General features: G+C 48.8%; 1 protein-coding gene and 1 long non-coding RNA gene across 2 annotated transcripts in view; one reads left to right on the top strand and one right to left on the bottom strand.

Moving 5' to 3' along the window:
• LOC148131055 (uncharacterized) overlaps window positions 1–26,691 on the bottom strand; it is a 65,386-nt gene that overhangs the window by 28,615 nt on the left and 10,080 nt on the right. The window lies entirely within an intron of this gene.
• CCM2L (CCM2 like scaffold protein) lies at window positions 1,472–26,691 on the top strand. Its single transcript, XM_087962417.1, has 10 exons — window positions 1,472–1,577; window positions 4,948–5,118; window positions 8,031–8,114; window positions 13,267–13,450; window positions 15,346–15,830; window positions 18,054–18,189; window positions 19,806–19,869; window positions 22,520–22,666; window positions 23,489–23,628; window positions 25,204–26,691. The coding sequence occupies exons 1-10, from the start codon at window positions 1,548–1,550 to the stop codon at window positions 25,491–25,493; spliced, it is 1,731 nt and encodes a 576-aa protein (XP_087818543.1). The 5' UTR covers window positions 1,472–1,547; the 3' UTR covers window positions 25,494–26,691.

Genomic DNA, 26,691 nt, shown 5'->3' with positions numbered 1-26,691 from the left:
TGGATTCCCCTCCTGCAGAGGTCCTCCTCTGGTCATGCTTGTCTAGAAGAGATGGAACTGGACCCCAAAACTGGGGGGATTCTGGTAGTTGAAGCCCATCCCTCTTAAGGTGGCTGAGAGGGAGGGAGGGAGGGAGGCAAGGAAGGAAGATTGGATGGGATGGATGGAGGGAAAGAAGGAAGGATGATAAGATGATTGGATGGATGAGGGGACAGAAGGAAGGAAGGAGAGAGGGAGGCAGGCAGGAAAGGATGATTGGCTGGCTAGCTGAATGGGAGGGAGGAAGGAAGGGAGGGAGGGAGGGAGGGAGGAAGGGAGGGAGGGAGGGAGGGAGGAAGGAAGAAGGAGGGAGGGAGGGAGGAAGGAAGGAAGGAGGGAGGGAGGGAGGAGAGGAAGAAGGAAGGAGGGAGGGAAGGAGGAAGGAGGGAGGGAAGGAGGAAGGAGGGAGGGAGGGAAGGAGGAAGGGAGGAAGGAAGGAAGGAAGGTTGGATTGGATGGATGGAGGGAAAGAAGGAAGGATGATAAGATGATTGGATAGATGAGGGGACAGAAGGAAGGAAGGAGAGAGGGAGGGAGGCAGGAAAGGATGATTGGCTGGCTAGCTGAATGGGAGGGAGGGAGGAAGGAAGGGAGGGAGGGAGGGAAGGAGGAAGGGAGGAAGGGAGGAAGGGAGGAAGATTGGATGGATGGGTGGGTGGGTGGGTGGGTGGGTGGGTGGGTGAGTAAGTGGGTGGACAGAAAGAAGGAGGGAGGGAGGGAGGGAGAGGGAGGGAGGGAGGGAGGAAAGAAGCAAGATTGGATGGGTGGATGGATGGATGGATGGGTTGAGTGGGTGGGTGGAGAGAGAAGGAAGGGAGGAAGAAGGGAGGGGAGAGAGAGGCAGGAAGGAAGACTGGATGGATGGAAAGAAGGAAGGAAGGAAGGAAGGAAGGAAGGGAAGGAAGGAAGGAAGGAGGGAGGAGGGAGGGAGGGAGGGAGGAAGATTGGATGGATGGATGTGTAGGTGGGTGGGTGGGTGGGTGGATGCGTGGGTGCCTGAGTGAGTGACTGAATGAGTGGGTGGGTGGACAGAAGGAAGGAAGGAATGAGGGAGGGAAGGAGGGAGTGGGAGGGAGGGAGGAAGATTGGATGGATGGATGGATGGATGGATGGATGGATGGATGGATGGATGGATGGGTGGGTGGGTGAAAGGAAGGAAGGAAGGAAAAGAAAAGCAGAAGCAAGACCTCTTTCCGAAGTGAAAATCACTGTCCAATTTTAAAGGCCATTTAAAAGCCCTCCCCCTCCTGCCCTCATCCCCAACCAGGCGCCCCTCCCCTCCACCCTCCTGGCCCAATGCACCCAGAGGCCCCTGGTGCTGGGCACAGCTCCCACTGGATCCCAGATCCTTCCAAGCAGGCCTGCCCTCTGCAGCTCCATCCGGACAGGCCTGGGTGACCTCAGGACCAGCGTTTCCCAGACAGGATGGGAGAACAAAGGCTGGATGGCGTAGAGGAAGAGGCGGCTGCTCCTTCCCCCCGGGACGGAGCCGAAAGCAGACTGAAGGCATGGAGTACGAAGGGAAGAAGGGAAAGAAGGTAAGCAGGGGATTCTGCCCCTGGGCGGGGGGAGAGAAATGTGGGGCGACTGCCCCTGGCCCTCCTGGTGGAGCTAACCCTGGGCACCGCGGAGGGAGGTTAGCCCTTGACTTATGACTGCTCCCGTTGTAACGACCATTCAAAGTTAAGTTAGAAGAAGAACAAGTAAAGGAAACTATGATAGCACGGGCGCAAAACTTTGGGTACACTATAGAACTGGACAAATGGCAAAAAACAACGGGAAAGAAATTATAAATTAACAATATCGACAGCGCATAAAGAAAATTTGTACAAGGTGGTTTTGTAGATGGCACTTTTGCACCAGCCAAATTAGCAAAGATGTTTTTAAGATAAACCAGCCAAATGCTGGAAGTGTCATCCCGAACCTGGAACATGCTACCACATGTGGTGGACATGTATAGAAGCTAAAAGAGTTTGGACAGAAATACATACATGGTTGGGAGAAATGATAAAGAAACATATAGATTTGAAACTGGAAATATTCCTATTAGGGTACCTGAAGGTTATAGCAAAGAAGAAACGTATCTAATGATACACAAATTAACAGCAGCGAGGATTGTATTTGCGCAGAATTGGAAAAACGATAAAATACCAGCAAGGGGAATTAATTAAGAACTGTGAATTAATACAATATGGTAAAAAACTGTCAAATTCTATGAATATATATGGTATTTAGTGTACTGCCAAGAAAATGATATTGAAAGATGTCGATAAAATTTCTATTACAGAAACTTTTGTAAATCTTTTTAATATTTTGCTTTTTGTAAAGTTTTTAATATCTTGAACTTTAATAAAGTATTTTTTAAATTTTTTTAAAAAAGGAAAAATGATAAAATACCAGCAGAGGGAAAAGTGATTGAGAAAATATTCAAATGTACAGAGATGACTAGATTAACACTGGTAATTAAAGAGAAAAAAAAAGAAACGGAATATTATATATGATATGGGATTTATTTTATCCACAGCTAGAAAATAAAATGAGTTAAAATTGTATAGATAAATATATAAAGAAAGTAGTTAACATGGTTATAAATATAAGAGGAAATTATTTACGTTTTACAGATTAAATGTGATTGAAGATACATTGGTTAAAAATATTAATTATGATTGTTAGCATCATAATTAAAGCATCAAAGATATATGTACCCAGTCGACACTCTGTATGAGTGAAAGATGGAATTATTGCAACTATTAAAAATTCCATCTTTTAAAAAGTTCTTTTTTTATTATTTTTAATAGTTACAATAATTCCATCTTTTAAAAAAATATTTTTTAAAATAAAAATTGCAACGGCCCCGGGAAAAGGAACTTAGATCCGTTTTCCACATTTACGACTGTGGTTCCTGTGGTCGCGGGATCAAAATTCAGACACTTGACAGCCGCCTCATATTTATGACGGTTCCCGGGGTCATGTGATCTCCTTTTGTGACCTTCTGACCAGCAAAGTTAATAGGGAAACCAGATTTGTTTTAACAACCGTGTCGCTCATTTAGCGATGAGAGTGATTCACTTAACAACGGTGGGGGAGGAAGTTTGCGAAATGGGGTGAAATTCATTCCCAAAAAAATGTCTCGCTTAGTGCAACACAAAAACCGGGGCTCGATTGTGGTCGTAAGTCAGAGACTGCCTGGACTTGGCTACCGTAGAATTGGGGGCATCCACCCCAGCGCCACCTGGGCCCGGGGAAAGAGGCTCCAGAGAGATGGGGAGGGTAAGGCCGGACCTCTGGCCATCTGCCCAGGTATAATGGAAGCAGCTCCCAGCCTCGGACATTTTGTGAGTGCCCCCTCGGTCGCTTTGCTGTGTTCTTCTCCTCCCTCTCGGGGTCTCGTGGCTTAAGCCAGGATGTAGCCACTCCTCTATGACCCCTTGCTGGATAGTTTCTCCCCTACCTCCCCCGGTAGCCCTTCCCCATGCTGGGGGGTCTCTAAGGGGCTGAAGGACAATGGCTGAGAAGGGGGCGGCAGCTTGTTCCGTCAAGAGGCTCAGGTGAGGAGGCAACCTGCCCACACGGTTACCTACAAGGACCTGGGGGTAGAGTTTCTTCTCTTTCTCTCTCTTCTTTCTTTCTTTCTTTCTTTCTTTCTTTCTTTCTTTCTTTCTTTCTTTCTTTCCTTCCTTCCTTCCTTCCTTCCTTCCTTCTTTCTTTCTTCTCCCTTCCATCTCTCCTCCCTAACTCCCTCTGTCTCTCCTTCCTTCCTTCCTTTTTGTCTTCTCCTTCCTTCCATCTCTTCTCCCTAACTCCCTTCCTCTTTCACGCCTTTCTTTCTTCTCCTTCCTTCTATCTCGTCTTCCTAACCCCTTCTTCCATCTCTCCCTCCTTCCTTCCTTCCCTCCTCCCCAACTCCCTTCCTCTCTCTCCTTTCTTTGTCTTTCTTTCTTCTTCCCTCTTTCCTTCCTTCCTTCTCCTTCCTTCCATCTCTCCTCCCTAACTCCCTTCCTCTCTCTCCTTTCTTTGTCTTTCTTTCTTCTTCCTCTTTCCTTCCTTCCTTCCTTCCTTCCTTCCATCTCTCCTCCCTAACTCCCTTCCTCCCTCTTTCCTTCCTTCCTTCCTTCCTTCCATCCATCTCACCTCCCTAACTCCCTTCCTCTCTCTTCTTTCTTTCTTTCTTTCTTTCTTTCTTTCTTTCTTTCTTTCTTTCTTTCTTTCTTTCTTTCTTTCTTTCTTTCTCTCTCTCTCTCTCTCTCTCTCTCTTTCTTTCTTTCTTTCTTTCTTTCTTTTTTTATTCTCCACCCCCTTCTTCTTCTAGATAGCAGATAATCAGAGTTGGAAGGGACCTTGTATGTCATCTAGTCCAACCCCCACCCCACCCAAGCAGGCAATCCTACACTACAACTTCCGAGGGCAAGCTGTTCCATTCTTCCTCTTCTTCTTCATCCACCTCTTCTTCCTCTTCCTCCTCCTCCTCCTCTTCCTCCTCTTCCTCTTCCACTACCTCTTCCTCCTCCTCCTCTTCCTCCTCTTCCTTCCTTCCTTCCTTCCTTCCTTCCTTCTTTCCTTCCTTCCTTCCTTCCTTCCTTCCTTCCTTCCTGTTCTCTTTTGCAGGGACCCCAGAGGGTGTAAACCCCCCCCTCACCCAGGGTGGGTGGCATTGAAGGGAAGCTGCTGTGCCCACCCTCTTCCTTGGCACAGCCGTGAAGTGAGTGGGCCCAGCCATCTGCAGCCCTCGCCGTCTGCTGGGGCCCCTTCTTGCTCTCTTGCAAGCTGCCCGCCCAGCTGCCATCCCCGCTCTGCCACCCACCGCCTAGCGGTGCCCGGGAGGGGAGGGGAGGATAGCCGCTCAGTGAGACACACACACACACACACACACACACACACACACCCTTCCCTCCCCTTTGCCCGTTGCAGGGATTCGTCTCGCCCATCAAGCGCCTGGTCTTCCCCAAAGCCTCCCGCAAGCCAGCGCCAAAGGGGAGCGTCTGCCGGAGGAGGCCCCTCCACTCCGTGCCTCTCTACCCGCCAGACTACCTCATTGACCCCCAGATCCTGCTGCAGGACTACGTGGAAAAGGAGGTGAAGGTGAGTGCAGGACGGGGGAACACACACACACACACACACACACACACACACACACGAGGCCCCTGTAGTCTGTTCCCACAGCCTCTTTCTTGGCCCCTCGGCCAACTCGACCAACCTGGGAGAGGGTCCTTGGGGGGGTCTCTGAGGTTCATTGTTTTCTTGCAGATGTTTTAATACAAAGCCCACCACCCTCCCAGCACTGATGATGTTTCCCTAGTTGGGTCATGAAAGTCTGCAAGAAAACCACCAAGCTCAGAGGGCACCAAGGATCCCACTCCCTCCCTCCCTCCCTCCTCCCTTCCTTCCTTCCTTCCTGTTCCCTAGTTTCCTTCCTTCCCTCCCTCCCTCCCCTCCCTCCCTCCCTCCCTCCCTGTCTTACACCTCCTCCTCTTCACCCCTTCCCTTCTAGCATTGATGATGTTCCCTAGTTGAAAGGTCTGCAAGAAAAAGGTCAGAGGGCACAGGACCCCACAGGCGATCCTCCCTCCTCCTCCCCCGCCCTCATCCTCCTTTCCCTCCTGCCTTCCTTCTCCTCCTCTCCTCTCCTTCCCTCCCTCCTCTCCTCCTCCTCCTTTCCTTCCCCTGACCTCTTCCTCCTCTCTTCTCCCTTCCTCCTCCTACTTTCTCTGTAACCCACCCCTTCAAGTACTGATGATGATCCTGCAAGAAAACAGCCAAGTCCCTTCTCCTCCTCTCCTCCTTCCTTCCTTCCTTCCTTCCTTCCTTCCTTCCTTCCTTCCTTCCTTCCTTCCTTCCTTCCTTCCTTCCTTCCTTCTCCTCCTCTCCCTCAGCATTGAAAGCACCAAGGAGCCCCGCAAGGAAACAATTTCCTCCTGCCTTTCCCCTCCCTCTCATCCTCATTTTCCTTTCCTGCCTTCCTCTTCCTTCCCCCTCCCCCTCCCCTCCTCCTTTCCCTTCCCCCTTGTCCTCTTCCTCTTCCTCCTCTCCTCCCTTCCTCCCCTCTTCTACCCTTCTCTGCAAATCCCACTCCCTTCTAGTACTGATGATGATCCTTAGTTGGGTCATCAAACGTCTGCAAGAAACGTCTCCAAGCCCATAGAGCACTAAGGACCCCACAGTCGCCATTGTCCTCCTCCTCCCTCTCCTTGTCCTCCCCCCTCCCCTTCTTCTTCTTTTCCTCCTTCTCCTCCACTCCACAAACCCCCCTCCCTTCTACCACTGATGATATTCCCTAGTTGGGTCATGAAACATCTGTAAGAAAATATCCAAGGTCACAGAGCACCCAGGATCCCCACAGTCCATCCTCCTCCCTCTTCCTCCTCCTCCCCCTCCCCTCCTCCTCCTCCTCTCCCCCACTCCTTCTACCACTGATGATGTAACCTAGTTGGGTCATCAAATATCTGCATGAAAACAACCAAAGCTGAGGGCAGCAAGGACCTCCCAAGACCTCCTCCTCTTCCTCCTCCCCACCTTATCCCTCCCCTTCTCCTTCTCTTCCTCCTCCTCACCCTTCCAAATCCCACTCCCTTCTAACACCAATGATGTTCCCTAGTTGAGTCATGAAACAACGTTGGTTGTCCAATTGTTGAAAACCTCCAGTGTTGGAGCATTCACAACTTCTGGTGGCAAGCAGTTCCACTGGTTAATTGTCCTCACCGTTAGTAAGTTTCTCCTTAATTCCAGGTTGCTTCTCTCCTCGGTTGCTTTGTTGTTTCTTGTCCTGCCTTCGGGGGCTTTGGAAAATAGGTTGACCCCCCCTCTTCTTTGTGGCAGCCCCTCAACTACTGGAAGGCTGCTATCCTGTCTCCCCTGGTCCTTCTTTTCATCCAACTAGATATACCCAATTCCAGCGACTGTTCTTCATATGGGGACTATTTGTAGCTCAGGGTTGAACGGTGGGGTCCTTGGTACCTCTGAGCTTGGTTGTTTGTTTTCAGATGTTTCATGACCCAACTACTCTAGACCAGAGGTCGCCAACCTTTTGGACCTCAGGGACCACCAAACCCATATTTTTAAATCCCGCGGAGCAGAGACCCTGGGAAAATCCCCTAAAAAAAGTCTGCAGGAAAATCCCCCACCCCGTTTTCCTACCGATCGATCGATCTTTATTTGGGATCGCAGGATTCAGTCTCGAGCTCCATTCTCAGGGGGAGAGAGAGAGAGAGAGAGAGACTTTTGGCTTCATGCAAGGAAAACAGCAGGAGCCGCAGAAGTCTTTCTTTCTCTCCCCCCAAACTCCGCCAGAAAGGAGTCTTTGCCGGCGCAGCCTCTTGGAGCAGGAGGCCTTGCAGGGTCCCAAAGGCTCATTCCTGGCGGAGTTTGGGGGAGGGAAAGAAAGACTTTGGCTGCTTTCCTTGCATGCAGCCAAAAGGAGAAGAAGAAAGAGGTAGAAAGTAGCAGCCCGGTGGCCAGGTGAGGCGTGTGGGGCAAGTTCTCCCTCTACGTCCTTTCCCCTCACTACTTCTTGTTGTTTGCAATGCAAGCGACGCAAGCCTTGTGTTCCCACGTGGGCCATGTGGGCGGCACAGTCTTGTGTTCCCGCACAGCCTGGATTAATTGCTTTGGGTGGGGGTGGGGACATTTCTCTGTGGACCCACAAAATTTTCTCACAGGCCACCAGTGGTCCCCGGCCCAATGGTTGGCAACCACTGCCCTAGACCTTTTCAGACCAAATTTTGAAAAGGCTCTGCATGCAAAAACAGTGAGGAATATTTTCCCCCTCTCTCCCCTCAGCCCCGATCCATGCCAACCCCACCCCCCAAGTTATTAACAGACGAATGAGGAACGCAGCATAAAACAAAGCAAAGAGAAATATTTGTTCCTGCTTCACGCAATCTGTGCTAACTTGTAAATTCTGCCTTTAAAAAAAAAAAAGAAGAATTGAAGTTTATTTCTCTTTCGTTCTGATCTTTTCTCCTTTTTTTCCTCTTTATTTTTTGCCCCCCGTTCAGTTTTTAGGACACTTGACCTGGGTAAACACCTCCCTGAATCCTTCCAGTCGGGACGAATTGTTGCAGCTTTTGGATACCGCCAGGGTAAATGCGCTTCAATGCGCTTTCATGTTGCTCAATTCACCGTACAGGTAGTCCTTGACTTACGACTGTTCATTCCAAGCACTTAAGCCTATAGAGGTAGGAAAAAAACTAAACAGAGGTGGAGTCAGATAGGCAGACAGGAAAGTGAGATGTGATTTTAGTTAACACGAGAAACAAAAAAAAAAGCTTGTGCATAAAATAGTTTATCCATTAGATTATAGCATAGCAAAAAAACGGTCATTAGTCATGGACCGTCCAGTCGGGGATACAGTTCACTTCAATGACCTGGGCTATTTTTTTTTTTTAAAAAAAAAAAATCCTTTTTTTCTTCCGTTCAAGAAAAAAAATCATCAATCCATCCAGTAATTAGGGCAGCAGAGAGAGGCATGACTTGCCTTATGGGTTTACAACCACACCCTAATTACATTCTTTAGAAAGCACACCCTTACCAACAAACCCTGAACTTATTATATTTTTACCCAAACAGTTAGGAAACAAGTTTCCTAACAAAGCCGACTCCTCGTCCTGACATAACCCCTTTTATTTAGGCTCATGTGAATTTCTCTCATTCGCATCCAGCAAAGTCCTGGCAAACGGTCTTGCAAGGGTGAATTTACAACCACAGACCTTTATCTGGCTAGGAGAGTTGCCAGGCCGATAGCTCCCAAATGCCACACTGTAGCAGAAAATACTTGGCAAGGAGTCAGGAACAGATCTTCACCCTAATGAATTGAACTAATTGTCTCCTGCAAACCCCACTTCCCTTTTGCTCCTCTTTTATTCCCTATGGGACAGGCCATTCACCATCCACTGGTGGCTTTACTCCCAAGTTGACCCGTGTTCCTTAGCTGTTTCCTTCTTCTGGCAGCTCTGTGCATGAGCACATTGGGAACAGGCTCCAGCTGTTCTTCTTCCCCACTGATCTCCGACTACGAAGGCAGCTGATAACTGTCAGACAGCCTTGGCCCCATCTCTGCCTCCGACGCAGAGCCCTCATCAGAGGCTCCCCCAGACTCCAGGGCTGGCCCAGGTTTCTCCCCAACCTCCTCACTGTCCAAGTCTGCTGCCAGCTCCGCTGTCCACTGTCGAGCTACAACAACTGGTAGAGAGTGCAAACCTGACCCTTTGAGCACTGATGATGTTACCTAGTTGGGCAACAACTATCTGTCTGTCAACCTTAGAGTCCTCCTCCCTGCAAACCCCACTCCCCCTTTCGCTCCTCTTTATTCCCTTTGGAAGGAGCCATTCACTGTCCACCTGTGATTTTACTCCCAAGTCAACCCTTGTTCCACAGCTGTTCCCTTCTCCTGGCAGCTCTGTGCATGAGCACACTGGGAACAGGCTCCAGCTGTTCTTCTTCCCCACTGATCTCCGACTCCGAAGGCAGCTGATAACTGTTGGACGGCCGTGGCCCCATCTCTGCCTCCAATGCAGAGGCCTCGTCAGAGGCTTCCCCAGACTCCAGGGCTGGTCCATGTTGCTACCCAACCTCCTCACTGTCCGAGTCTGATGCGGGCCATAACCGTTACCATGGCACCCCAAAAAAACCTGATTTAGGACCATTTTCACACTTACGACCATTACGGTGTCCCTGGGATCTCACAATCAAAATTCAGACCTCAGCAACTCATGTTTATGACGGTCGCAGCGTCCCCGGGTCACACGATCCCCTTTTTACAACCGTCGGACAAGCAAAGTCAACGTGGGAAGCCAGATTCGCTTAGCAGCTGCGCTGAGAAAGGAGGTAAAATGGGACCAAGCTCCCTTAACCAATGTCTCACTTAGCAACTTAGAAATTTTGGGCTCAGTTGTTGTGGTCGTATGTCGAGGACTGCCTGGAAGGTTTTGTTTGGTTTGGTTTTGGAGAACTTAGGTGGGCAATTTTTCCAAGGGGCCATAAGAGATGCTGGGACTTTGGTGGAGGGCCCGAAATAAGAGAGTTGTGAAGGTGCGAAGGCACACAAGCCCAGGTGTCAATTCTTAAAACATATAGTTGCTGTGATGACCCAAAGGGGCGTGGCACAAAAGCAACAAAGTCACAAAAGTAGGTAAAGTCCCTTTAATTCCTCCAACTGGGCCCCCAATGTCCAGTGATCATTGGCTGGAGAAAAAAAATCTCCCAAAAACAGTTTTCAAAAGGAAGAAATTCCATCCGAACTCAAAGTACATCTAAATTATAAATAAAAACCAACACAAACCACAAAGCTGCAGCAATTAACGAGACAGGGCAGGATAAGGAGTTGCAGAATTCAAAACACACACAGTTGGGAGGATGCCAGAACCCCGATAAGACTTGACAAACAAAGATAATGCACACTTTGCTTCCAGCAAGGTGCTGTGCGCAAACACCCTCTTTATCCTGTTTTCCCAGCTGCAGCTAATGAAGGGAATCAGGGCCCTTTCCTCCCCCGTAAGCCATGCAACTCACATTGCTCCCTTCTCCGTTCCTCCCTGTGTGCCCTAGGATGAAGAGGGGGTGGGCCTGGTCTTCCTCTGAATGCCCAGCCGGACTGTGCCCTTCCCCAGTTTCCTCCACAGCCACCAGAGCCACACTCCCACTCCCTTCAGCCGCTCGACCTCCCCCTCCGAATCAGATTCCAACAGGGGCATGACAGTTGCCTTCAAAATACAAAGCAATGGAGTTCTATTGCCTGGATGGTTGTATCCTTATTTATATTTGATTTCTAAATTTTGATTGATCTCACCCGGCTGGATAGGGACAGCCAAAGGGCCGGATGTAGCCCGGGAGCCATCAAATGCGCAAGGTTGACCTTGGCAACTTGGCAACTTGCACACTTCAAGCATGGCTGGCTGGGGAATTCTGGGAGTTGAAGCCCACAAGTCTTTATAGTTGCCAAGTTTGGAAGCCCTCTGCTCCAGAGATAAATTTTGTAATCTCGCATATATTTACTGCAAAGGAAATGATCAATCAATCAGAATAGAGCTGGAAGGGACCCTGGAGGTCTTCTAGTCCAATCCCCTGCTCAGGCAGGAAGGCCTATCCCATGTCAGACAAGTGGTTGTCCAGTCTCTCCTTTAAAAGCTCCAGTGATGAAGCCCCCACAACTTCTAGTGGCAAGCAGTTCCACTGGTTAATTGTCATCACTATTAGGAAGTTTCTCCTTAATTCCAGGTTGCTTCTCTCCTTGATTATTTAGAATAGAATAGAGTAGAATTAGAAATAGAATAGAGAATAAAGAATAGAGAATAGAGAATAGAATAGAATAGAATAGAATAGAATAGAATAGAATAGAATAGAAAATATGGAATGAATGAAAGAATGCAATGGAATAGAATAGGAATAGAATAGAATAGAATAGAACAGAACAGAACAGAATAGAATAGATTAAAATAGAATAGAATCAGATTAGAATAAAGTAGAATAAAATAGAGACTAGAATAAAACAACAGGACAGAATACAATGGAATGGAATGGAATAGAACAGAATTCAGAATAGAGTAGAGTAGAGTAGAGTAGAGTGGAGTGGAGTGGAGTGGAGTGGAGTGGAGTAGAGTAGAGTAGAGTAGAGTAGAGTAGAATAGAATAGAATAGAATAGAATCAGAATAGAATCAGAATAGAAAAAGTAGAATAAAATAGAGACTAGAATAAAAATAGAACAGAATACAATGGAATGGAATAGAACAGAATTCAGAATAGAATAGAGTAGAGTAGAGTAGAGTAGAATAGAATAGAACAGAACAGAACAGAACAGAACAGAACAGAATCAGAATAGAATCAGAATAGAAAAAGTAGAATAAAATAGAGACTAGAATAAAACAACAGAACAGAATACAATGGAATGGAATGGAATAGAACAGAATTCAGAATAGAATAGAATAGAGTAGAGTAGAATAGAATAGAATAGAATAGAGTAGAGTAGAGTAGAGTAGAGTAGAATAGAATAGAATAGAATAGAATAGAATAGAATAGAATAGAATAGAAAAGAATAGAATAGAAAAGAATAGAACAGGTTGCAAGGGACCTTGGAGATCTTCTAGTCCAACCCACTTTACCAACCCTCTATACCCTTTTACACAAATTGTTTGTCCAATCTCTTCTTTAAAATCTCCAGCGTTGGAGCATCCACAACTTCTGGTGGCAAGCAGTTCCTCTGGTCAGGAAGTTTCTCCTGAATTCGAGGTTGCTTCTCTCCTTAGATTCGTTTCCATCCGTTGCTTCTTCTCCTGCCTTCAGGTTGCTTTGGAAAAATAATTTGACCCCCCCTCTTCTTTGGGGCAGCCCCTCAACTATTGGACTGCTATCACATCACCTCTAGTCCTTTCTTTTCTCTAGACTGGCCTAAATTGGCATCTTCTTCTTCTTCTTCTTCTTCTTCTTCTTCTTCTTCTTCTTCTTCTTCTTCTTCTTCTTCTTCTTCTTCTTCTTCTTCTTCTTCTTCTTCTTCTTCTTCTTCTTCTTCTTTCTCCTCCTCCTCCTCCTCCTCCTCCTCCTCCCTCCTCCTCCTCCTCCTCCTCCTGCTGAAACATTTGCAAGTTCAGAGAGCATCAAAGACCCCATACTCATACTACTACTTCTTCTTCTTCTTCTTCTTCTTCTTCTTCTTCTTCTTCTTCTTCTTCTTCTTCTTCTTCTTCTTCTTCTTCTTCTTCTTCTTCTTCTTCTTCTTCTTCTTCTTCTTCTTCTTCTTCTTCTTCTTCTCCTCCTCCTCCTCCTCCTCCTCCTCCTCCTCCTCCTTCCCTCCTCCTCCTCCTCCTGCTGAAACATTTGCAAGTTCAGAGAGCATCAAAGACCCCATACTCATACTTCTTCTTTCTTCTTCTTCTTCTTCTTCTTCTTCTTCTTCTTCTTCTTCTTCTTCTTCTTCTTCTTCTTCTTCTTCTTCTTCTTCTTCTTCTTCTTCTTCTTCTTCTTCTTCTTCTTCTTCTTTCTATTTCTTTTCATTCTTTCTTGGAATTCAGCCGAATTCTCAAGGAGAATTTTCTGCTCCTTTGGGCTGCCTTTTCCTGCAAGATAATCTCCCCTTTTTTTTGCATTTGGGGGGGGATCCAGTGGTCGTCTGAGGAGCTGGAAAAGGCCGTGGCCCGTGGTGCCTCTCGCCACCGCCCAGGGGTGGGGTGGGCGTGGGATGCCAGGGCTTCGCTGCCACGCCTGCGTTTCCCCCTGTGTTTGTGCTGCTCTTCCTCCCTCAGCAACTGAAGGAGCTGCCGCTGCAGACCACACCTGAGCAGGACAGCATCCTGAGCCTCTCGGCCCGCTGCCTCCTGCTCACCTGGAGGGACAACGAGGAGCTCATCCTCCGGATCCCCACCCACGAAATTGCCGCTGCTTCCTACCTGAGGGACGATGCGCTGCACCTGCTGGTGCTGAAGACAGGTGTGCCCAGGAGGAGGGAGGAGGAGGAGGAGGAGGGAGGAGGAGCATTGGGGGGGAAGGTGGGCAGGAAGGAGGGACCCACTGCCACCTCTCCTCGTTCAGGTTGGCCAGTGGGAGGGGGAGGCTCCTTTGGATTGGCTGTGGCTCTTGCCTGTCCCCAGTCTCCCTCCCGCCCCCAATTGGCAGGATCTGGGTCAGGGTCTGGATCAGGATCTAGATCAGGTCTTGCTCAGGTCTGAAATCAGGACAAGGTCCAGATCCACGTCTGGATTCAGGCCCAGGTCTTAATCTAGATCCTGAACCAGATCTGGACCTGGACCCGGACTTGAATCTGGACCTGGACCTAGATCTAGATCTAGATCCTGAACCAGATCTGGACCTGGACCCGGACTTGAATCTGGACCTGGACCCAGATCTAGATCTAGATCCTGAACCAGGTCTGGACCTGGACCCGGACTTGAATCTGGACCTGGACCTAGATATAGATCTAGATCCTGAACCAGATCTGGACCTGGACCCGGACTTGAATCTGGACCCGGACCTAGATCTAGATCCTGAACCAGATCTGGACCTGGACCTGGACTTGAATCTGGACCCGGACCTAGATCTAGATCTAGATCCTGAACCAGGTCTGGACCTGGACCCGGACTTGAATCTGGACCCGGACCTAGATCTAGATCTAGATCCTGAACCGGATCTGGGTCCAGATCAAGGTAGAGATCCAAATCAAGGTTTAGGTCCAGGTCTAGATCCAGGCAAAGATCTAGATCCCAGTCCAGGTCTGGTCTAGAATGAGGGCTAGGTTCAGATCTGGGGCCAGATCCAGGCTCAGATCGGACTCTAGGTCCTGATCCATTCGCTTGACCCAAGTCCAGGTCCAGATCGAAACCCACGTTAAAGATCTAGATCCCAGTCCAGGCCCAGTTCCAGTTCCAGTTCCACAATGAGGACCAGGTCCAAATCCTAGTCCAGATTCAGATCGGGATCCAGATCCTCATCCAGATCTAAACCCAACTCTGGATCCAGCTCCAGGTCCCAGTCCAAAATCAGCAGCAAGAAGGGGAAGGAGAGGGACTACGGGGTCCTTGGTGCTCTCTGACCTGGGTGGTTTCCTTGCAGACCTTTCATGACCAAACTGGGGAACATCATCAGTGCTAGAAGGGAGGGGTTTGCAAATAGGAGGAGGAGGAGGAAGAGGGGGAAGGGAAAGGAGGAAGGGGAGGAGGAAGGCAGGAGAGGAAAGAGGAAAGAAAAGGAGGAAATTGCCAGTGGGGTCCTTGGTGCTCTCTGAGCTGGGTGGTTTCCTTGCAGACGTTTCATGACCCAACTAGGGAAAATTATCAGGGCTAGAAGAGAGAGTTTGTACAGAGGACGAGGAGGAGGAGAAGGGAAAGAGGAAGAGGAAGAGGAGGAGGAGGAGAAGGGGAAGAGGAAGAGGAAGAGGGGGAGGGGAGGAGGAGCAGGAGGGGAAGAGGAGCAGGAGTAAGAGCAGGAGGAGGGGGGGAGGAACAGGAGGAGGAGGAAGAGAAGCAGGAGGAAGAGGAAGAGCAGGATGAAGGGAGGAGGAGCAGGAGGAAAAGGAAGGGGAAGAGGAGGAGGTGGAGGAAGAAGAAGAAAAGAGGGAGGAGGAAGAGGAAGAGAGGAGGAGGGAGGAAGGAGGAGCAGGAGGAGGAGGAAGAAGAAGAAGAGAAGAGGGAGGAGGAAGAGGAGGAGGAGGGGAGGAGGAAGAGGAAGAGAGGAAGAGGGGGAAGAGGAGGAGCAGGAGGAAGAGGAGGAGGACTGTGGGGTCCTGGGTACTTTCTGAGCTGGGTGGTTTCCTTGCAGACGTTTCATAATCCAAACTAGCCACCATCAACCTTCTTGGTCTGGTTTTCTTCCATTGTTCCCTGTGCCAGGCCTGGGCGTTGACCCGGTTCCTGCAGGGGGCCCGCTGGATGTTTATCCCGGAATCCCGCAACCGGACAAGAAATACCCTGCAGGAGCCGCTGCTGAGAAGAGACCCTCAGACTCCCGGCAGCTGGGCTGCCCCATGGAGCGGCGCCACACCATCTGCAGCCTGGACTGGCGCATGTCTCGTGGGGGGTCAGAAGGGCGTCCGAGTGGCGGAGGGAGCCTGGAGCGCAAGCAGGCCACAGGCAGCTGGGAGAAGAGGCAGCGGACCAGCAGCGGCACCGGGAGAGCCTTCGGCAGCTGGGAGCCCCGGCAGAACCACGGGGGCAGCTGGGAGCGCCGGCACGGCAGCCAAGCCGGGGGCAGCTGGGAGCGCGGGAAGACCTATGGCAGCTGGGAACACCGCCACACAGGTGCCAATCCCCTGGATCCCAAGGAGACCTGCCCAGACGCCTACTGCAACCTGGTCATCTTGGCCGTGGCCAATCGAGTAAGTGGGTCAGCCCTGCGGCCAGACGGTTTCTTTCTTTTTTTCCCCCACAAGCGGGGTGCTAGAGGTCATCCAGACCAGTGGTCGCCAACTGTAGGCCACAGCCCACTGGTGGTCCGCGAGAAAATTTTGGTGGTCCATAGAGAAATGTCCCCCCCAAAGCAATTAATCCAGGCTGGGCAGGAAATCAAGTCTGCGCTGCCCACATGGCCCGCGGGAACCCTCCCCGCCCACCTCACTCCTTACCTGGCAAACTTGCCTGCTAAGTTGCTATTTTTTCCTTTTTTCTGACCATCAGCTGTTCTGCTGTGCTGGGAGATTTAGATTAGCTAGAAAGCAGGAAATGGTTGGATTTCTTGCTTTTTAGTTAATCTTTAGATCTTCCGCTCTGCTTTTAAGCAGAGCTGAACCTTTCTTAGGTTCTGAAGCTTCTATTATTATTCTGTGCAGACTCAGATGGCCGATCGCAGAAAGATAGATCTCTAAGTGAATCTGTGATTCTGTGAGCCACTCAATTTGCCTGCCTGCTTTGCCTGATTTGGGGTAAAAGTTGCTCTTTTCTTTTATAAAAAAATATCAATATTTACATACATGGAGTGTTGTGAGTTCATTCTGAGTTTGCTCGCAAATTTTATGTGACAGACTCAGGTAGCCAATGGCAGAAAGATAGATCTCTAAGTGAATCTGTGATTCTGTGAGCAAATCAATCTGCCTTCCTGCTTTGCCTGATTCTGGGTAAAGTTGCTCTTTTTAATAAAAAAATTCAATATTTACATAAATATTTATAATATTTACATACAAGCCATACCCAGCCAGTCACATGACCACCAAGCCACACCCACAAATTAGGCCACGCCCAAGAACTGATTGTTAAGAAATTTGAACCCCATCCCTACTTCTGTGTGTGTGTGAGAGAGAGAGAGAGAGAGAGAGAGAAGAGAGAGGGAGGGGAGAGAGAGAGAGAGAGAGGTTACCGTATATGCGGCGTATAAGACGACCCGCGTATAAGACGACCCCAACATTTCCACTCAAAATATAGTTTGTTATATACTCGCCCCTCTTCCCACGCCTTCCACTTCCTTTTTTTTTTTTTTTTTTGAGGCACTTTTGTGCACCGTGGAACGAGATCCCGTGAAGCGAAGGGCAGCCAGCCTTCTCCCAGCTCCCAAGGAAGCAGGAGCTCGGACCGCCGAGCTCCGCTGAGGTATCCGGCTGGGGCTGTCAGAGAGTTGTTACCGCTGGCGCGGCTCGCGCGCTCCAGTCCTGCGTTGCCTCGGGAAGGGAAAGGCAAAGGGAAGAGAGCGCCGGCACTTTGCAATGGCAGCAGCGGCTCCTGGTTTTGCCTTTCCCTTCCCGAGGCAACGCGGGACTGGAGCCGGGCGGAGCCGCGCCAGCGGTAATAACTCCTGACAGCCCCAGCCGGATACTCTCAGCGGAGCTCGGGCGGTGCGAGCCTCGCTTCCTTGGGAGCTGGGAGAAGGCTGGCTGCTCCTTTCGGCTTCACGGGATCGCTTCCACGGTGCAAAAGTGCCTCAGCATGGGCAGCCGCAGTGCTTCCCAATTACTATTTGCCGGCGTATAAGGCGACCCGGCATATAAGACGACCCCCAATTGGAGGCATGTTTTTCAGGGCAAAAAGTCATCTTATACGCCGGCAAATACGGTAAATCAGATCTCTCTCACTCTCCCACCAATGTGAGCAAGCCACCGTCAGTCAAAATTCATAGTAGTGGTCCCCGGGATTTAAAATTATGAGTTTGGTGGTCCCTGAGGTCCAAAAGTTTGGCCACCCCGATCCAGACGGCCCCCCGATGCATGGAGGGGGTGGGGGTACGGGCAAAACTTGGGTTTGCTTTCAGTTTGGAAACCAAGGGGACACCTTAAACCAATTTTGAGAAGGCAGGACTTCAAGCCTCAGAATTCCCAAGCCAGAAATGCAGGAGACGTCGAGTTCTAATCCTGCTTTAGGCATGAAAGCCGGCTGGATGACTTTGGGCCAATCCCCAGGAGACAGTGAGTTCTAGTCCCGCCTTGGTGGGTGACTTGGGGCCAATCCCTCTCTCTCAGCCGAACCCACCTCCCAAAGTTGTTGTGAGGAAAATAACAACAGGGAAGGCATGTCGGTTATGTTCAGCACCTTGAATTCTTTGTAAAAAGAATAAAGGTGGGATTCAAATCAATTAAACCACAATACTAACCTTTCCCTGCATGCTGTCCTTTCAGGATACCGCCGAGGAGTCGTGTGCTCTGATATGCCAGGTTTTCCAGATCATTTACGGTGACCAAACCATTGAGTGTGTGGATCGGGCTGGCTACCATTACACCTCCACCCCAAAACGTCCTTGGCTGTCCAGCCGGAGTGAGTAGAACTTTCAAAGTTCTGACTGATGAACCCAACCCAGCAAGCGCTGACGAGACGATCCGATCGCGTAATGCAAAACTTTGTTGAGTGCATTATTTCGGCACAGAATGAAAGCAAAACCAGCTCTGGCTAATTCCCGGGCAATTCAATATAATTAAAGTATAGAATCCTCCCTCCCGCCATTAGTGCGGGTCCCCTTGTCCAATTAAGGGTCACAATATTGTTTTGAGAAGATGTCTTGAAAGTCTGGCCAACACTTGCCTCAGTGACCTTGGTTCTCATGGGTTTGATGCAGGGGTGGGGTTCAAAAATCCCAACCACCGGTTCTCTGCCCCGTTGCTGGGTGGGCGCCATGGCCATGGTGGGCGTAGCCTATTGGAATTACCTGGAGGGCCATTTTTTTTTTACATTCCCCAGAGTCCTAAGGCTTCCCTCAGGCCTCTGGGAGGTGAAAATGGTCTCCCCCAGGCTCCAGAGGCCCTCCAGAAACAGGCCCCATTTCCGGACTTCCGGAACTTCTGGGAGAGCCATTTTTCACCTTCCCCAGAGTCCGGAGGCTTCCCTCGAGCCTCTGGGAGGATAAAAACGGTCTCCCCCAGGCTCCAGAGGCCCTCTGGAAGCCAGAAACAGGTCCGTTTCCGAACTTCCGGAACTTCTGCGAGCCATTTTTCACCTTCCCCAGAGTCCGGAGGCTTCCCTCGAGCCTCTGGGAGGATAAAAACGGTCTCCCCAGGCTCCAGAGGCCCTCTGGAAGCCAGAAACAGGTCCGTTTCCGGACTTCCGGAACTTCTGCGAGAGCCATTTTTCACCTTCCCCAGAGTACTGAGGCTTCCCTCGAGCCTCTGGGAGGATAAAAACGGTCTCTCCCCAGGCTCCAGAGGCCCTCTGGAAGCCAGAAACAGGTCCGTTTCCGGACTTCCGGAACTTCTGCGAGAGCCATTTTTCACCTTCCCCAGAGTACTGAGGCTTCCTCGAGCCTCTGGGAGGATAAAAACAGGTCCCCCCCAGGCTGGAAGCCAGAGGCCCTCTGAGGAAGCCTGGAGGATAAAAACAGAAACAGGCCTGTTTCCAGACTTCCGTTCCTTTCACGAGGGCTGTTTTTCTCCCTCCCTGAGCTTATGCGCGGGCCCTGCATTTACCTGCATCCAAAATGGGACGTGTGGAGATTCATGGGAAGGGAGAGGCAGGATGGGCAGAGCCATCCGATCGGTTCAACTACCAGTTCGGCAAACCAGATGTAAATTTAACCCCCCAGATGTAAATTTAACCCGAATCAGCCCGAACTGGCTGCATCCCACCCCTGGTTTGATGTTTAAAAACTCACATTCCAATTCCCCCTTCCCTCTCCCCATTAGTACAGGTCACATCGTCCAATTAAGTGTCACCATATTGCTTTGAGAAGAGGTCTGGAAAGTCTGGCCAACACCTGCCACAGTGACCTTGGTTCTCACGGGGCTGACTCCTTGATATTTAAACCTCACATTCCAATTGCCCCCTTCCCTTGTTAAGCGAGGATTATTTGCACAGGCGACAAATATTGACTGAAGTTGGAAAATCAAAGGTCCTGGTCTCGCCCCCCCTCGACCTCATCACCTTGTGGTCTTCTTTCCCAGGTGAGAGCTGTCGGACCGATGGGACGTACGGTTATGACGCTGACTTCAGCTGCTGCAGCTCTTTGTAAGTCCAGCTGGAGCGTTCCTTTTTCTTCATCTTTCTTCTTCTTCTTTCTCTGTTTGTTTGTTTTTCTTCTCCTCCCAAATTAAACCCTCCTAGCGGGGATTCTTTTAAAGAGAGAGGGGAATTGCCAGCCCGGCCCCATACATTCCTTTCCAAGCCCCCACTGTGACCCAGAACAAAAGGGGACCATTTGGTCTAGTCAAGTCACTGCAGCCAACTCGGCACGGCCAAACTTACCGTGGGACAACTCAACAATTCAGCATTTAAAATAATGGTTACAATATTGTATTTCTTGTCGTTCACATCTCATTTTGTCTCTCCTTCGGCATCCAATCAATTAGAAATGAACGGAAAGGGACCTTGGAGCAGTGGTGGGATTCAGCCGGTTCACACCGGTTCACCAGAACCGGTTGTTAACTTTCTGAGCAGTTTTGGCGAACTGGTCGTTGGAAGACATCATTAGCGCAGAGAACCGGTTGTTAAATTATTCAAATCCCACCACTGCCTTGGAGGTCATCTAGTCCAACCTCCTGCTCAAGCAGGAGAGAGACCCTTGGCCTGTACCAATTCACACACATTCTCTTCTTAAAAGCCTCCAGAGAGGGAACACCCACAACTTCTAGTGGCAAGCTGTTCCACTGGTTAATTGTTCTCACGGTCAATAAATTTATCCTTAGTTTTACGTTGCTTCTCTCCTGGATGAGTTTCCATCCGTTGTTTCTTGTCCTGCCTTCCGGTGCTTTGGAGAATAGCTTGACTCCCTCTTCTTTGGGGCAGCCCTTCAAATATTGGAAGGCTGCATTCGTTTATGCTTCTTCATCATCAAACATTTAGCTGGAATAGAGCTGGAAGGAGACCTCAGAGGTCTTCTAGTCCAGCCCCCATGGCTCAAGCAGAGGACCCTCTACCATTTCAGACAAGTGGCTGTCCAGTCTCTTCTTAAAACCCCCCAGTGATGGAGCACCCACAACTTCTGGTGGCAAGCAGTTCCTCTGGTCAGGAAGTTTCTCCTGAATTCCAAATTGCTTCTCTCCTTTATTAGTTTCCATCCATTGTTTCTTGTCCTGCCCTTCTGGTGCTTTGAAGAATAGTTTGACTCCCCCTCTTTCTTTTGTGGCAGCCCCTCAAATCCTTTCTGTAACGATGGGAACCGTTAGCCCATCACCACTAGAGGGCACCAGATCCTGGGAAACCTCTTTAGACCCTCCTCCTCCTCCTCTGCCTACCAGATAGTTTTTTTTTCCTAGCAAATTCTGAACAATTTCTATTTTATTTCATATTTTATTATATTATTTTATTTTATTGATTTTTTTTAATGAACGGTCATCCTCGACTTCCGACCACAATTGAGCCCTGTTGCTAAGTGAGCCAGTGAGTTTTCCCCCATTTTACGTCCTTCCCTGCCATTGTGGTTAAGTGAATCGCCGCAGTTGTTAAATTAGTCACCCCGTTGTTAAGTGAATCTGGCTTCCCCATTGTCTTGGCAGAAGGTCGCAAAAGGGGATCATGCGACCCCAGGACTCTGCAACCATCATAAATGTGAGTCAGTTGCCAAGTGCCCGAATTTTGATCACGTGGCCATGGGGATGGTCCAACGGTCATAAGTGTGAAAAAGTGTCATAAGTCACTTTTTATTCAGTGCCATTGTAACTTTGAACAGTCACTAAATGAACTGTTGAAAATTGAGGACGAGCATATCATATTTTATTTACTTATTTACTATTTTATTAATTTATTATATTTATTATTTTATATTACCATATATCATATATTACGGTATATTATATTATTATACTATATTATACTACAATAGTAAGTATAGTATAGTATAGTATAGTATAGTATAGTATAGTATTAGTATTAGTATTATATTTATATTATTATATTATATTATATTATATTATATTATATTATATTATATTATATTATATTATATTATATTATATTATTATATTATATTATATTATATTATATTATATTATATTATATTATTATATTATATTATATTATATTATATTATATTATATTATTAAATATTATATTATCATCCATCTCACCCAGAAGACGACTCTCACAGTTGTCTTTCCTTCCTTCCTTCCTTCTTTCCTATCTCTCTCTTTTTTCCTTCTTTAATTCCTTTACTTCTCTCTCTCTCTCCTTCCTTCCTTCCTTCCTTCCCTTCTTTCTTTTCTTTCTCTCTCTCCTTCCTTCCTTTTCTCTTTCTCCTCTCTTTCTTTCCTTCCTTCTTTTCCTTCTTTTTCTCTCTCTCTCTTTCCTTCCTTCCTTCCTTTCCTTCCTTTTCTTTCTCCCCCTCTTTCTTTCTTTCCTTCCTTCCTTTCTCTCTCTCTTTCTTTCCTTCTTTCCTTCCTTCTTTTCCTTCTTTCTTTTCTCTCTCTCTCTCTCCTTCTTCTTCCTTCCTTCCTTCCTTCCTTCCTTCCTTCCTTTTCCTTCCTTCCTTCCTTCCTTCCTTCCTTCCTTTCCTTCTTTCTTCTCTCTCTCTCTCTCTTTCTTTCTTTCTTTCTTTCTTTCTTTCTTTCTTTCTTTCTTTCTTTCTTTCTTTCTTTCCTTCTTTCCTTCCTTCCTTCCTTCTTCCTTCCTTCCTTCCTTCCTTCCTTCCTTCCTTCCTTCCTTTTTCTCTTTCTTCCCGCAGTGACGGCTCCCACGAGACCTTCGAGGCCTACCACAGCGGCTCTTCCTCCCCTCTGCTGCACCAGTCGCATCACAGCCTGGCCACCGCCTGCAGCGGGAGCGACCAGAGCAACACCAGCTTGGAGCAACTGCAGGACTACATGATGACGGAAAGTGGGGGTTCAGCGTATGGGGGGGCTGTACCCTGGGGGCTCTGGGGAGCCTTTTGAGCTCAGGCCCATGTTGAGCCTCACAGCAGGATTCACATCCTTTACTGAGGTTGACCTGTCCTGGGTGTGGCAGATCCCAGATTGGCAGTTGTGTGTCTGTGATGAAATCCTACAGAATTCCCCCAAAATTGCCACTGAAATGGACTAAGCCAGGGGTCCCCAAACACGGCCACTTTAAGACTTGTGGACTTCAACTCCCAGAATTCCTCAGCCAGCCACAGCAACAGGAAGTCAAAAGCAGGGGTCTCCAACCTTGGCCACTTTAAGACTTTGCTGGCTGATATATTCTGGGAGTTGAAGTCCACAAGTCTTAAAGTAGCCATGTTTGGAGACCTGCCAGCTGGGGAATTCTGGGAGTTGAAGTCCACAAGTCTTAAAGTGGCCAAGTTCGGAGACCAACTGCCTGGGGAATTCTGGGAGTTGAAGTTCACCAGTCTTAAAGGGGCCAAATTAGAGACCTGCCAGCTGGGGAATTCTGGGAGTTAAAGTTGACAAGTCTTAAAGTAGCCATGTTTGGAGACCTGCTAGTTGGGGAATTCTGGGAGTTGTAGTCCACAAGTTTAAAGTGGCCATGTTTGGAGACCTGCCAGCTGGGGAATTCTGGGAGTTGTAGTCCACAAGTCTTAAAGTTGCTTTAAGTTTGGAGACCCCTGCTATAAAGCCATTGAAGATACAAGGAAGAGGCGGGAGAAGGCCCATGGAGATCCAGTAGGGCTTTCCCAATTCCTTCCCTATAACAACTCCTCTTCTTTTGCCCCACAGTTACGAAGCAAGTTGAGCCCCCAGGAGATCCAAGGATTCGCCCTTCTGCTCCGTGAATACCGGACGGGCTTGGCGGTGGAAAGATACTGCACCGGACTCCTCAGTCTCTATGGGGAAAAGCGGAAATTTCTCCTTTTGGGTAAATGCCTCTATCTCCGGAAGCGGGAAAGTATTTTGATTTGTGGGAGGTTCAAGATGGCGACCACTCGCCATGGAAGTCCCAACCGGGCAGGGTTCTGGTCATGTGATGGGCGCCATCTTGACTTTTTTGACCCCTTTTTCCTCAGGGCTCTAATTCCCCCTTGTCTTGCTCCTGATTTCATCCGGACGGCTGTGAAATCTGCTCGTCTGCATTTTAAAACTCACTAGACATCCTGGCAAGTTTAGAAATTTGGAAATCGTGACTTCAAAGTTAGGATTAGATGAAAAAGCAAAACGACGTTTTCAATCATAATAATAAGTCTTTAGTCAGGGCAGTATCTTTGCCGGGCAGAATGGGGTCCATTGAAACAATGTCCATCTCAAGTAACGCCAATTTAAATAACGTCAATTCAAATAATGCCAATTCGAATAGAAGTAGTCCTCACGTTACAAACACAATGGGGCCCAACATTTGTGCCGCTAAGTGAGACATTTGTTGGGAGGAAGGGGAAGGAAGGAGCAGGGAGAAAGAGGAAGAGGACAAGGGAAGGAGAGGAATAGAGAAGAAGGGAGGAAGAGAAAAAGGAGGAGGAAGAGGAGAAGGGGGGAAGAGAGAGAAGAGAGGAAGAGAGAATAGAGAAAGAGGAGGGAGGAAGAGGAATAGAGAAAGGAGGAGGGAGGAAGAGGAAGAGGAAGAAGGAGGAGGAAGAAGAGGAAAAGGAGGAAAGGAAAGGGAGGAGGGAGGGAAGAGGAAGAGGAAAGGAGGAGAGAAAGAGGAAGAGGAAGAGGAGAAAGGAGGGGAGAAAAGAGGAAGAGGAGGAGGGAAGAAGAGGAAGAGGAGAAAGGAGGAAGAGGAAGAGGAGGAGGGAGGAAGAGGAAGAGGAGGGAAAAAGAGGAAGAGGAGAAAGGAGGAAGAGGAAGAGGAGGAGGGAGGAAGAGGAGGAGGGAAGAAGAGGAAGAGGAGAAAGGAGGAAAAGGAAAAGGGAGGAAGAGGAGAAGGAAGGAAAAGGAGGAGATGATGAAGAGGAGAAAGGAGGGGAGGAGAAAAGAGGGAGGAAGAGGAAGAGGAGAAAGGAGGAGAGGAAGAAGAGGGAGAAGAGGAAGAGGAAATAGGAGGAAAAGGAAAAGGAGGAAGAGGAGGGAGGAAGAGGAGAAAGGGAAGAGGAGAAGGTGGAGGAGAAGGGAGGAAGAGGAAGAGGAGAAGGGAAGAAGAGGAAGAGGAGAAAGGAGGAAAAGGGAGGAAAAGGAAAAGGAGGAGGAAAAGGAAGGAAGAGGAGGAGGGAGGAAGAGGAGAAGGGGAAGAGGAAAAGGAGGAGGAAGAAAAGGGAGGAAGAGGAGAACTCTGATATTATTACCTAGTTGGGGAATTAAATGTCTGCAAGAAAACCACCAAGCCCAGTAAGCACCTCCTCCTCCTCCTGCTCCCTCTCTCCTCTTCCCTGCAAATCCCCCTCCTTTCTAGCCCAGATGATATTATCTAGAAGGGTCGCGAAATGTCTGCAAACAACAACAACAACAACCCACCCGGCTCCGAGAGCCCCAAGGGAGCCTCCTTTTTCCTCTCCCCCTGCAGGAATGCGGCCCTTCATCCCTGACCGGGACATCGGCTACTTTGAGAGCTTCCTGGAGAGCATCGGCATCCGGGAGGGGGGCATCCTGACCGACAGCTTTGGCCGCATCAAAAAGAGCATGAGCAGCACCTCGGCTTCGGCCGTGCGGAGCTACGACAGCTGGTCCTTGCACTCCGAGTCGGAGTCCTTCAATCGCCGGATCGCCAACATCACGCATGACATCGAAGCCCTGGCGGGAGACGAGGAAGAGGAGGAGGCGGAGCATGGGAGCGATGAAGACAATTATCTCTAAAGGGGGGAGCTAACTGGCCAGGAAGGAAAGAAGCCCCCTCGTCCCCCGGACCCTTTGATTGGTCACATCCATCAGCCAACCAGGCTTTAAGATGGATGGACTTCAACTCCCAGAATTCCCCAGCCGGCAGACTTTAAGATGAATGGACTCCAACTCCCAGAATTCCCCAGACGGCAGACTTTAAGATGAATGGACTTCCATTCCCAGAATTCACCAGACAGCGTGCTTTAAGATGGATGGACTTCAACTCCCAGAATTCCCCAGCCGGCAGACTTTAAGATGAATGGACTTCAACTCCCAGAATTCCCCAGCCGGCAGACTTTAAGGTGAATGGACTTCAACTCCCAGAATTCCCCAGCCGGCAGACTTTAAGATGAATGGACTTCAACTCCCAGAATTCCCCAGCCAGCAGACTTTAAGATGGATGGACTTCAACTCCCAGAATTCCCCAGCCAGCAGACTTTAAGATGAATGGACTTCAACTCCCAGAATTCCCCAGCCAGCAGACTTTAAGATGAATGGACTTCAACTCCCAGAATTCCCCAGCTGGCAGACTTTAAGATGAATGGACTTCAACTCCCAGAATTCCCCAGCCAGTGTGCTTTAAGATGAATGGACTTCAACTCCCAGAATTCCCCAGCCGGCAGACTTTAAGATGAATGGACTTCAACTCCCAGAATTCCCCAGCCAGCGTGCTTTAAGATGGATGGACTTCAACTCCCAGAATTCCCCAGCCGGCAGACTTTAAGATGAATGGACTTCAACTCCCAGAATTCCCCAGCTGGCAGACTTTAAGATGAATGGACTTCAACTCCCAGAATTCCACAGCCAGCGTGCTTTAAGATGGATGGACTTCAACTCCCAGAATTCCCCACCCAGCGTGCTTTAAGATGGATGGACTTCAACTCCCAGAATTCCCCACCCAGCATGCTTTAAGATGAATGGACTTTAACTCCCAGAATTCCCCAGCCAGCGTGTTTTAAGATGGATGGACTCCAACTCCCAGAATTCCCCAGCCAGCATGCTTTAAGATGGACTTTAACTCCCAGAATTCCCCAGCCATCCTCATCTTAAAAACTAAGGAACAGCACTACATGGAGATAACATATCTGGTTGTCAACAATGGAAGCACTTGTATATCGAAATTTGTGTAAAATGGGAAGTGTTACCAGGTATATAAAGATATTTTAAACGAAAA

This window comes from Notechis scutatus, chromosome 3 (genome assembly GCF_049901735.1).
Source record: "Notechis scutatus isolate UNSWTSFEM ecotype Mainland chromosome 3, rNotScu1.2, whole genome shotgun sequence".
NCBI classification, from domain to species: domain Eukaryota; kingdom Metazoa; phylum Chordata; class Lepidosauria; order Squamata; family Elapidae; genus Notechis; species Notechis scutatus.
The sequence above is the reverse complement of the archived record's forward strand: the minus strand, read 5'-3'. Positions and strand labels throughout refer to the sequence as shown.